Below are 13,271 nucleotides of genomic sequence, written 5' to 3' on the forward strand. Positions count from 1 at the left end.
AGAGAGAGAGAAGATAGAGAGAGAGCGATTTGTAAAAGTAAAACCAGATAGAAGAAAAATCTCTCTTTTAAAAGTAGGAGATAAGTTTAATATATAAATTTAAGTTAAATGCTACACTTACAGCAACTGTAGAATTAGGCCCAGTCTACAGTGACATGCACCTAGCATTCACCTTCTATTCTCTGGAAATTATTCTTAAATAACGCATCAAATAAATTCCAAGGAATAGAAAGTGAATGCTAGGTCCGTGGCACTATAGACTTTGGGCCTAATTCTACAGTTGGTGTAAATGTAGCATTTAATTAAGTTTATTTATGAAACGTATCTCCTGATTTTAAAGAGAGATTTTTCTTCTACAGGTGTTACTCTCTCTCTCTCTCTCTCTCTCTCTCTCTCTCTCATTTAAGCAGACATTTTATGGATGATTCCAACCCTCCCTATTTTTCCGGGCTTGGGACCGGCTCTGGGATGGGCTGGCTTGCCCACCCACCCTCAGAGGCTAGGTTAAAATGTGGGTTTTCCACAGCAGGAAAATGAATGGGGTCATTCAGTCAAGCTCAGTTGCAGAGCTCCTCCTGACTGAAGCAAAAGGGCCAACACGATTGAGCCGCAGAATGGCCTGATGACTGTGGGGCTAAAACCACACCCAAAGCAGCATAATAAAGGAACCAACCATGAACAAACCCTTCGGGCCGATGGGGGGTATGGTCGGGCCTGGGGGGAAGGCCCGGGGGGGGGGGGGGGTTCCGAAGGTGTGGGGGGGAAAGTCCCTCTCATTCGCTGCTGAAGATGTGCTCTCAGCCTCACGGTCGCCGGGCCAGTCTGTGACTCGCTCACGTTGGCCCTTTTGTTTGACCTTTTTTTAGGGGGGAGTCACGGGATCACCTCCCCTCCTGCTGTAGAAGGCGAAGGCATCAAGATTTGCCTCTTTTCGCCTGCCTCCTCGGAACTGGTGCCTCGGACTTGGCCATCGAGACATCTTCTGTGCCCAGTTCCGCTGATCAACTCTCCTCTTTTTGATCTGGAGGCTCACTGTAAACTCCACAGTGCTTATTAGGACCTCCGTTCGTCGCTTCTGCCATTCTCTCATCTCCATGCACGACATCCTTCAAAGTCTGAGTTAGGACCTCCCACTGCCGCCCGTAGTTGGTCCTCTCACGTTGGGCTTCACAGTAGTTCCTGTGCTGGGTCTCCTTCCTCGTTTGCAAGAGGTCAGACAGGTCCTCTTCTTGTCCTTCATCTTCCTTCTCCATTTCCCTGGTTTCGTCCACAACATTTCCATCCTGTGTAATGTGTTGCAGGTGGAAATTCCTCTGAGCTGTCCCATGGAGAAGTGTCATCAACAGGTATTTATCCTGTTGCCTCAAAGCCTCTTCCTGTCTCCTTAGACACTCTCTGAAACGTTGTTCTTGCCTCACCTCATGTTCCTCTTGTATCCTGCACTTTTCTGTCAACCTTTCACATTCTTTTCCAAGTTGCTGCAGTTCTTCCTTGAGTCTTTCTCCTTGGCCTAACAAATGGCGTATTTGGTTCTCCCTTTTCTGGACCTCTTCCTCTAATTCATTAGCAATATTTTTGGCCTTCTCATCTGCTTCCTCCAGCAAGCTGTTCAGTTCATTCCCGTGATTAAGAGCGATGTCTAGCTTCTCTTCTATGTCCTCTTTTTCAGATATTAATTTTCTTTCCTCATTTAAGAATCTTTCTATTTGGAGGTCCCTGTTGTCGAGCTCTTCTTTTAAGACTCTGAGGGAATTCTCCATCTCCTTCCTTCTCTTCTTTTCTGCCTCAAATAAGCTTTCAATCTCTCTCCTATAATGAAGAGCATCCTGTAAAACGCTGTTTTGCTCTTTCTCCTTCCCTAACGATTTCTTCAGTGAAGTTATTTCCAGGCAGTATTCGTCTGCCTCTTCCTGGAGCCTGGAATTCTCCCCTCCTAACTCTGTGACCCACTTCCTCATGACCTGGACTTCTTCAGTCAAAATTTGGGTCTTCCTCTTCTCATTTCCTAGCTCCTTCTTCACTGAAGTCACTTCCATTTCCACTTCTTCTAACTCCTCAGCCAATCTCGCATTCCGTCCTCCTAATTCTGAGACCCAGTTCTTCATCACTTGTAGTTCTGCTTCGATGATCTCAGCTTTGAGTCTATTTTCCTCTTCCTTCAGCTCTAGTTCTTCTCGGATGAGACTTGCTGTTATCCTTTCCTCCTCGCATTTCTTCTCCAGAAACTCTAATTCCTCCATAAGATCGTTATTGAATTTCTGCATCCTCTCTCCTTCGTATACAGCCCGTTTTAGGTCATCTTCCAAGTGCTGGTGTTCAGCCATGACTTCTTCATTTTGATGATGCAACTTTGCAATTTCACTCTTCATAACTGCTTCATGGTCAGCATTCTTTCTTAGCAAGAGGTCCTTTTCTGCCATTTGATTCTTGAGCCAAGCAATCTCCTCCTTCGCCTCCTTCCATAGACGTTCCATTTCATCTGCAGCAACCCGACTCTCTTCCAGTTCTTCTGTCAATCTCTGCTTTTCTAGATCCAGTTCTAAGGTCTCTTCCAGCCTAGATTCTTCGGCCCTTTCGCTTTCCAGATGGTCTTCCAGTTCCTGAAGATGGTTTCCATGACTGTTGTCATTCCAGCACACAGCAAAGGCCAAGCCTGCCAACAAGGCCAAAACGGGAATGGCAAAGGCAAAGGCTGGCGTCATCAAGCTGTTCGGGTTTTCAACAGTTTCTGGACCATCTTCAGTACGTGTCAGTTCATCCAGTTCTAAGCTCTCCTCTGGCCGAGATACTTCGGTCATTTCGCTTTCCAGTTCATCTTCAGTATCTTCACATTTTATCATTTCTTTCGGTTCTTCCTGTTCTAAAAGATCTTCCAGTCTAGATGATTCGCACTTATCCATTTTCAAGTCATTGTCACTATATTCCTTGTCTTCAAGTTCTAGACGATTTTCTAGTCTAGACACTTCATCTATATCTATTTCCAGGTCGTCCTCACTGTCTTCTAATTCCAGGTAGTCCTCGCTGTCTTCTTGTTCCAGGTCATCCTCGCTGTCTTCTTGTTCCAGGTCATCCTCGCTGTTGTCTTCTTCCAGGTCGTCCTCGCTGTCTTCTTGTTCCAGTTCATCCTCGCTGTCGTCTTCTTCCAGGTCGTCCATCTGTAGATTGCAGTCCGGTTTAAAGTCATCAGTTTCCAGATCTTCATCCAAATCATGAACTTTGCTTCCATGATTTCCGAATTTCCAGCAAACAGCAAAAGCCAAGCCTGCCAACAAGGCCAATCCGAAGATGGCAAAGGCAAAGGCTGGCGTCATCAAGCTGTTAGGTTCTGCAACAATTTCCGGTTCAAAAGAGTCAATGATTTCCGGTTCAAAAGAGTCAACAGCAGCAGCAAGAGTATCATGTACTCGTAAACCGCCGTCGACTCCTTGATAACAGAGGAAATCAAACAAATCATTAATAGTCCAAGCGGTCAAGTCGCCTGCCACAACTCCTAATACCACAAGTAAACTGCTGTATAGCTGAAACATAGTGAATAATGTTAACCTTGACATCTGCTTCCTCTATGCCTTGATTTTAAAACTGCCACGGCACATGATTCGGGATCCGGAGGCTCCGAAGAGCGCCTCCGTTTCCTGTCTCTGCTACGAAGGATTTCTTGTGCTCCTTTTTCTTCATTTTTTGTTGAGAAGTCTCTGCCTGCTCTGGAGACGCCGCAGCAGCGGCTGCTGCTGCTGTGAGTCCTTCTGAAGGCTCTTAAGAAGGATCCAGGTCTTGTCGTCGATGGAATCCCTCGGATTCGTAAGTTTACTTTCCCAAGTCCAGAATTTTAATCAACCTATCCATACGCTAATTCCCTCTCTTTTTTCTCTCTTTTTTTTGTCAATTTTAATTTTTTTAAAGTTAATTCACGCCAAATTTCACCTTTCATTAAGATTTCTCGATTATTTACCATAATGATGATGATGATGATGATGATGATGATGAACATGATTATTATTATTATTATTATTATTATTATTATTATTATTATTATTATTATTATTATTATTATTATTCAGACGATGAATAATAATAATAATAATAATAATAATCCCACGGGGGCCACTCACTTGAAATTCAAGCTTCCAAAAAATACTATGATGTTCATTTTTTTTAATTATAAAAGGTACATAAATGCAAGTTTATAGTTATTTCACAGTAGTTACATTGCATATTTAAGTAGTAAATATATGTTACGGAACACTAGGCTTTGAATCATTTTTTCTTGAACGCCGTAATAACTGTACTATTACTTAAAAATTTTGTACCGGCTACTCAAAAACAGTAACTAATGAACTCTCTTGTGAAAGTGTTACCTATTTCTTCTTTTTCATTGTTTTTTTAATACCCACCTATCGTAACAAAACTTGCTCTTAACAAGGCATCTGTTTCCTCTTTTGTGTCATGTTTCTTTTTACTGACCCAAACAGCATATAAATAGTACCCTACAATTAATACAGTGGCGCTATTATAATCCTTTTTCGTCCTATAATTGAAACAGAGCATTATTATTTTCAGAAAATTGTCACATACTTCAATGTTGTTTTCACGTGACTACAAAAATAAAAAAAAATTATGCAATGTGTATTCAACCTCCTCACAATGATTGCATTTATCACTGTTTCTGATATCTAACAATTTTAATCAAGGTTCCGTGTGCATATTCAAAGACAAATTAACCTTCCACGATACCAATGAAAGGTTTGGTTGCAGCTCCACAATAACATAAGCATGTGAGTATTATGGTCTTTAATGGATATTAAAAGCTTTCCAACCTTGTACTAGGTTCATCTTCAGTCAAGTAAACCTAGTATGAGGTTCGAAAACTTTTAATATCCATTAAAGATCATATACTCACATGCTATATTATTGTGGACCTGCAACCATTATCATCATTTTCGACACGGAAATCTGTGCCCACTAATGAATTTTTGGTGATTTTCTGGCCTTATCAGTTTATAGCAATCTCTAGTATTTAAGTTAGGGACTTGTTCATGGCGAGAAACTTTCCTGATGACATAGATTTCTACTGAAATAAATGATATTAACTCCAGTCTCTCACTGATTCCAATTGCCTTGCTAAGGGATTAGTGGCTTACATTGGTTTTGGGCAGATGTCCTGTAAGAATGCCCTTATCAGTTTTCTCACTGATGTTCTCTATACCATTCGTCAGGTTGGCTACAAGACCTTTTGTCAGGCCAGTTCTTCCATCTTTTAGAAACAAATCATTTCCCCCTCTCTGCACTATGATTAAACTTTTTTTATTATTTACCTAGATGTTTTTCACTGCCTCGGCTATCTTCTTTGCTCCTGCACCTGGGTAAAAATTAACTTTTTTCTCTTACTGCTATTTTTGGCCATAAAAGTTAACCCCTGATCTTTTACTAACGTGTCTCCAATTAAGATAGTTTCCTCTTCTGTTTCAAGAGAGCACAGCAAATCTATTCGTTGCGTTGATTCCTATTGGGGGACATTCGTGTTTTCTGGCTGCTATCTCTCTTCTGCCAACAGCTCTCTTGAATTCAATATTTTTATCCTTGTAAGCTTCTTTCTTTGTGCCTTAAAGAGAGAGAGAGAGAGAGAGAGAGAGAGAGAGAGAGAGAGAGAGAGAGAGAGAGAGAGAAAGTATTCTAAGGAGTGTGGGTGGAAGATGAGAGAGAGAGTACCTCAGAAAGGTGTGGATGGAGGAAAAAGATTATGGTTACTTCCACGAAAGTGCTTTCTTAAAAAGAAAGTTCCTTTCTTTTAATTACAAAGTGAAGGAGATGCAAGGTGTCATGGTACTCGTTGATGCTATCTACTGCATTCCTTGCAAACAGCATTCCCAGTTACTTTCGTTGCAAAGTTAATAAATTACATTCAACAGAGACAACGATGATTATAATTAGAACTCCAAACTCTCATTCATTACCACAGGGAGAGACAGAGCTATCACGTCGTATGGCTGCATGAAAATTCAACACGAGATACATTGATTAAAAATTACAAAGCTAACTATTGAGTAACTCACAAATGGAACATAAAATTCATGCCAAAGGCCAGGAGCTGGGACCTATGAGGTCATTCGGTTCTGAAAGGGATATCGAAAGAAACAAGGTTTGAAATGTGTAATAGGGAGGAAAACCTCATGGCTGCAATATGAAGCAACTGTAAGGAAAGGATGGACAGTAAGATAGAAGAAAGAGTATATGAACGGAGGTACAGTAAAAGGAATGGAAGGGGTTGTAGCTAGGGGCCACAGGGACGCCGTAAAGAACCTTAGGTAATGCCCTCTTCAACTTTACTTTCTACAAAACAAATGCCAAGATCTTTGCGGAATTATTTAGCCAAATTAATGCACGGATGCTTATTATGAAAACTAACAATTAACTGTACCATTTTGTTAATTCTAGAGAGATGTACTTAAGGAGATCACAAAGTAAACACAGAAGCTCTTTGCAGCATCTATTTGGCCCCCAGCTGCAACCCCTTTAATTCCTTTTACTGTACCTCCGCTCATAACCTCTCTCTTCCATCTTACTTTCCACCCTCTCCTAACAATTGTTTTATAATGCAACTGCTTTGAGGTTTTTCTCCTCTTCTACACCTATATAACATTTTTACTCTCAATTTCCATCTCAAAGCTGAATTACCTCATGAGCCCCAGAGGTTGGCCTTTGGCCTAAGTCTCATATTCCATTCCACAGAAATCTGTCAATAAAATATTGTAAAGATTCTTAGGTAGTTTTGTTGATATGTATAGATATATATAGACTAACATGAAATATTGATCATGGGTCGTGGCCATTAGATATTTATTTATTGCATATACATTGTCATATGATGGTGAATTCCGAAACTGTGATCGTTATAACAAAGAAAAATGTTTGTCAATGTTATGAATGTTAAAAGGACTGAAATTCACATGAGATGGTGACTTAAATTAAGGCCACCCAACATCACCTGTCCCCCCCCATCACCCTCAACCCCAACCTTGTTATAAATATCCTTCTATCCTCGCACCTCATGTTGGGGATTTCAATGTCTTACAGTTATTATGAGATTGTTCTGATGGATGTTTTTTGGAAGGTAAAATAATACTCAGATGACAGTATTTCACACGACATACCCCACCATCATTATATAATGCTCCGATGCACACATTTTACTGCATTTCATTTCACATAATTTATTTTCACAAAGAGTTTCGGAAATAATATAATAAATATTCTATAATATAAGAAATACAGCAAATTGAAATACTTTCTATAAGTAGCCTAGATGGTTGTGAGGGGTGGCGCCAAGTGGCCCATCACACTCAAATACTGGTAACTCAACTAAGTTTTGCCATAAATACAAATCCTGTAGTACTAGATTAGCATATCCAGTAATGTGTTCTTAGCATACATTAATTAATAAAATAATATCCTTGCAAAATTGATGCTTTGATAATTATACAACCCACGGCTACAAAACCTGGTGTAACGTCTTTGTGACCAACAAATTCGTATATTATTGGTAATACTGGTAATTATAATTCAGTCAATCTAGGGCAAAAATAGACACAGCCTAGCACAAGTTGGTAGAGTGGCCATTTACGGTTGTGTGATCCTTGGCCACATCCAAATAACATATCAAACATCTACCGTTATTTAAATAGTCAATCCAGGCGATATAAGACGGAGGACAGAATGAGAGGACAGAGAGGAGAGAGAGAGAGATGAGAGAGAGAGAGAGAGAGCTGCTTATAGGATAATTAAAAAGGATATTTTCGTCTGAATAATATTAATATGAATAGTCAGTTCCAACAATATTTAAGTCATTTCCATTTAGAAAACGTGACAACGATTAAAAACAATACGATGTGATAAGATTTCATAATAATTTATTTTGCCCAAAAAATATATAACATTTTTTTGAAGCAAAAGTTCTCAAGTATTATCCGTCAGATTAATAACTAACCATATAAAACTCTCTCTCTCTCTCTCTCTCTCTCTCTCTCTCTCTCTCTATATATATATATATATATATATATATATATATATATATATATATATATATATATATATATATATTTAATTCAATATTGCATTTCTTTGCGTGATTACCGTAATTTCCCTCCTCCTCCCTTTCGAAACCATTCTAACTATGTACTGGTTGTTTGAACGTGGGGCCACTTTCAGGGCAAGAAGGGCATGATCTCACCGAGCCAGGCCTGGCGGGGCGACACCGCTTTTGTAACTGGGTGTACATACCCACCACGCCTCAAAACCGCCCGTGGCAACAGTACGCCAGCCACCAGCCTAAATTGCACATGCATCAGATTCCTTCATTCAAGAAGGCTGTCTCTACAGCGCTCTCTGTCTCCAAGCAAGAGCAGCTGATACAGTATGTAATTCACTAACATCAATTCATACCTGTAAGATATATATATATATATATATATATATATATATATATATATATATATATATATATAATATATATATATATATATAACTGGTAAAAATGTTCTATTACAACAGAATTCCGTCTAGTTAAAGGAGTCCATAAAAACGCCAAAATATAGAATGTAAGTACTATATTTCAGAGACTGCTGCTGTCTCTTTTTTTAGGTAGGTAACTTTTCTCATTCATTACCTACCTGAAGAGAGAGACAGCAGCAGTCTCTGAAATATAGTCCTTACTTTCTATATTTTGGCGTTTTTATGGGGCTCCTTTTATTACATGTATATATTGGGAATATCTCACAGATATAAATTCCTGGCTCACCACACAACTGAATCCCGGTCTTTCAAGTATGACTTCAGGGTATACGCAAGTTAATTTCTTATCTTACTATACTGTATAATGGGCGTTATGTCTGTCTGTCCGTCTATATGCTATTCAATCACGGCCAAACGGCTGGTCTGATAGGTATGAAACTTGGCAGGGTTATAGTGGGGGCCCTTAAGATGGTTTATAATGGGGTTTCATCCTACCTCCCTTCCCCCTCCCTCCTAGGGGGGTGGAGGTGAGAAAGGATACCCTGAAACGGGGCTGATTATGCCCGTAGACTTAGTTACTTTACGAATTTATCATTCATAATTTCTGTATTCATATGATTTATCATTTGGAAAAGAATACTATAGGGTAAACATCAATGACATAATAGTTAAAAAACAATAGCGAGTCACTTATATGAAGCAGTAGATGAATATGCTAGTAAGGATTGGTAAATTGTGAGTGTTAATTAATAGGAAGACCTAAATCAGTTTATTGACTCTTTGCTCCAAATATTGGCGGCAAGATGCCAAACACAGGTACAGATGTTCAATTAACAATTACGGGCTGGTGTAAAGCAAGAACCCATGCCAACATAAAAGTGAGTTTACACTAGGCTTCACCCCACGCTGCACACGTAAGACTCATCACCAACCCCTCCCAAATTCTTGTTAGCCCCGCCTGCAGGACTGATCATCAAGAGTCACGCCACACCACTAATACACTCCAATGAGCATTCCAGTAGGCGGGGCTAACAAGAATTTGGGAGGAGTTGGTAATACTGCATGAGATGAAGCCTAGTGTAAACTCACCTTAATTCTTCTAAGATACCAAAGGACGCCGGGAAACGTCCTTGTAGGACGCTGCATCCTTTATTACGAGTCGGTTATCCTCACATTTCACGGATCTGTGGCGGCTGCTTTTTCTTTCCACCAATGAAAAGCTTCAAAATAAAAATCTTCCTTGTTCCAGTTTCCCGCATTTTACTTTATTTAAATTTCCCTGCCTTTCTTTTGGTCTCTGCGTTTAAACCTCCTTCGTTCGTCTTCTATTTTATTTTCCTTTCTTGCTTATACCTTTTAGATTAAATTTCCGTGTCGGGACTTTGAACCAATCGAGTTGGGATGATTTTTGTCGTAGTTAGTTGTGTTACAGAGCTTTGGAAACGGTGCTTTCATTTGTCTTGACTATTTAGACGCCAGTAGTAAGACCATTTAAGCTTGAACTGGTCGAGTGCGAGTCTAAACTTGGATTCATATGATGTAATTGCGTTTATGGTGTAGATATGAAAGTGATATAATCAGATAGCTAGTGAAGGATCGGCTTTAGAAAAGAATAGCTAACACTCCATTGTTTCACTTATTTTCAAGGTCATTTTCCTTTATTGTGTCGATTATACAGAGATTTCACACTGAAAAATAATTGCGTTTAACAGGCTCTCAAGAGATTCACATAATCTTATATGAATCAAATTCTTTACGTAGCATTTTCATAGTCATATATTTTAATCCTAATTCTAGCACGAGGATAATCATATTTCTCTAGGAGGGTGGTGCTTTCAGTGGTCCTCACGCGGTGCACTGTAGGCATTACTTAAGGTCCTTTGCAGCGTGCCTTCGGCCCCCTAGCTGCAACCACTTTCATTCCTTTTATTGTACATTCTTTCATATTCTCTTTCTTCCATCTTACTGTCCATTCTCTTCTAACAGTTGATTCATAGTGCAACTGCTTTGAGGGGTTTCCTCCTGTTACACCTAGCTAATCTTCAACCGTCAACTTCTATTTCAGCGCTGATTGACCTCATAGGTCCCAGGGCTTGGCCTTTGGCCTAAATTCTATATCCAGCTCAAGTCAACTTTCCTATAGTAAGGACTTTGACATATGTGTTTGGAAGTCGCCCGTGGGAATTTGTGGTCTTCATTTTGTCTTTGCGTCGTCCAGGGAAAAACTATATAATTTAAAAATTTTGGAATGTTTGCTGTGAGGAAATGATAGTCGAGGTAGAGAACTGTCGATTCTTCAGTTCTAAAGGAGAGTGGTTTAAGGTATTTACTGCCATATCTGGAGGCTTTGGAATGAGTCAGTGCTCATCACAGATATATATAAAAAAAAAGGAATTTCCCATTCATGCCTAAGTTAATTATGAATTCTGAAGGCTACGTGATTTATTTCTATTTATTTTCCTATTTTGTGCTTTCTCGTCTCTATAAGTAAATATAAGAAAATAGTTGCATGGCCTGGGATTGCCAGAATGATTCATGCCATGAGTTTATTTTTTTTTCCAACTCTTGCACCCGACAGCCACAAGTCCATAGACAATGGAAAAGGGGGGAATTCCATGATATCTGCCTTTTCCGTCGTTTTCCTTTGGAGAAACGAAAATAGATTTGGTCTGTGACTGGCACTATCCTTCACGGCACTCATCCCATGAATGCCAAAAAAAAAAATTTTATGTATCGTGAAAACCCTGAAACAACTTATGATCTCTCTCTCTCTCTCTCTCTCTCTCTCTCTCTCTCTCTCTCTCTCTCTCTCTCTCTGTCACTGCCTGTCCGTTTATCTCTGCCTTCTGCCTGCACTATTGTTTTCTCTCTCTTCAAGTTAAACTATCCTTTAGTATTTACTTTTGTGCTGTATCATCCGTTTTATTGTATTTATTATTCACAAAATTTTTTTCTTCGGGCAAAGCAGTAATACATAATCCCCCTGAGATATATTCGAGAATAAGCCTTCGTTTCCAGTGTATTTTTTCGTATAAAAACTAAGATAAATCAACCCAAAAAAACTCAATAATCAACCAAAAACTACGATAAATCAACCCAAAAAACTACGATAAATCAAACCAAAAAACTACGATAAATCCAATAAAAATCTAACGATAAATCAATCAAAAACTACGATAAAACCGCAAAAAAACTACTATAAATCAACACCAAGAAAACTACGATAATACAAACGCAAAAAGACTACGATAAATCAACACCAAAAAAACTACGATAAAACAACCGCAAAAAAACTACGATAAATCAACACCAGAAAAGCTAATATAAAACAAACATAAAAAACTACGATAAATTAACCCCAAAAAACTACAATAAATCAACCGAAAGAAACTACGATAAATCAACCCAGAACACAACGATAAATCAAATGAAAAACTACGATAAATCAAATAAAAACTACGATAAATCAACCCAAAACACTACGATAAATCAAATGAAAAACTACGATACATCAAATATAAAACTACGATAAATCAACACCAAAGAACTGCGATAAATCAGCCCAAAAAACTCCGATAAATCAACCCAAAACACTACTATAAATCAAATGTAAAATCTCCGATAAATCAACCCAAAAAACGTACGATAATTCTTCCCAAAAAACTACGATAAATCAACCCATTCTTTTATCATATACCCCTAGATGATAATAAGAGGGCATTATTTATTGTAGTTTTTCTATAGCGAAAAATATATCGAAAATGAACTCTCATGACTGTAGAGAATTCTAATTCTCAAATATATGGTAAAGGGTTTTATATATTACTGGTTTGGTCTAAAAATAATATATTGTAAATAGAAATAGAACTGAATCCTCTAAATTTATTACGACAGCAAATTAATTCCCAATCACCAAAGCAGCAGGACTTCTGTTAACGAGTTTATTTCCCTGAATTTGTATTTGGGCGGACGAGTGATTGTTTATTTTCAATCTGCATGCAAAAACGTTCTCCTATTGAAATGGTCTTAGGAGATACCCTGGGCAAACAGATCGGTGATGAATACCATTACCGCCCGGACACGTTTGCCCCCAGCCTGCCCTCTCTTCTTCTTGCCTGTGAGGTTAGATATATTTTGATATAAAACTCGCTTTTGTGATATTCATGAGGCAGGCAGGCAGAGCTTGCAATGCACGTGGTTTTAAAAGGATAGGCCCCGTAGATAATTGTTATATATATATATATATATATATATATTATATATATATATATATATATATATATATATATATATATATATATGTATGTATTTGTGTAAAAAATTCATGATATTAAATTGTATATGCTCCCGTGTTGTTTTCAAAATGTACTGTTTTTCTGGAAGAATCACTTGTTTACTGCGGTTATCCTTCAAGGTGTGGCTAGCCTCTGGCGACTCCTCCTCTCTGTAAAGCGAAAAATCGCCCTTATGGCTAATCTGGTAGTGTCAGTTTGTATATTAAGCCTTCTTTTGACTATGGTGTTCTTTGTAAAATCAGTATGCCTCAGTAAAGGGTCCGAATAGGACCGAAAGTACTCGGCTATCTCGCTTTTTTTTCATTTTTTTCTTTCGTGGCAAAAAAACCTTTATATATTATATATATATATATATATATATATATATATATATATATATATATATATATATATAGATATATAGATTAGGTGTTAAGTTTGACTTTGTGGCGGACCCATTAACACGTTATCTGTGAATCAGTTTTTTTAATT

General features: G+C 38.4%; 1 protein-coding gene across 1 annotated transcript; it reads right to left on the minus strand.

Moving 5' to 3' along the window:
* Positions 1-1,001: 1,001 nt before the first annotated feature.
* Positions 1,002-3,527, minus strand: LOC135222318 (calponin homology domain-containing protein DDB_G0272472-like). The gene has a single exon (XM_064260404.1). The coding sequence runs from the start codon at positions 3,525-3,527 to the stop codon at positions 1,002-1,004; it is 2,526 nt and encodes an 841-aa protein (XP_064116474.1).
* Between the last annotated feature and the right edge of the window lie 9,744 nt (positions 3,528-13,271).

Source organism: Macrobrachium nipponense, chromosome 3 (assembly GCF_015104395.2).
Source record: "Macrobrachium nipponense isolate FS-2020 chromosome 3, ASM1510439v2, whole genome shotgun sequence".
NCBI lineage: Eukaryota > Metazoa > Arthropoda > Malacostraca > Decapoda > Palaemonidae > Macrobrachium > Macrobrachium nipponense.

Coding starts and splice junctions, on each gene's coding strand:
- LOC135222318 (XM_064260404.1), bottom strand. CDS start 3,527: ATGTTTCAGCTATACAGCAGTTTACTTGTGGTATTAGGAGTTGTGGCA.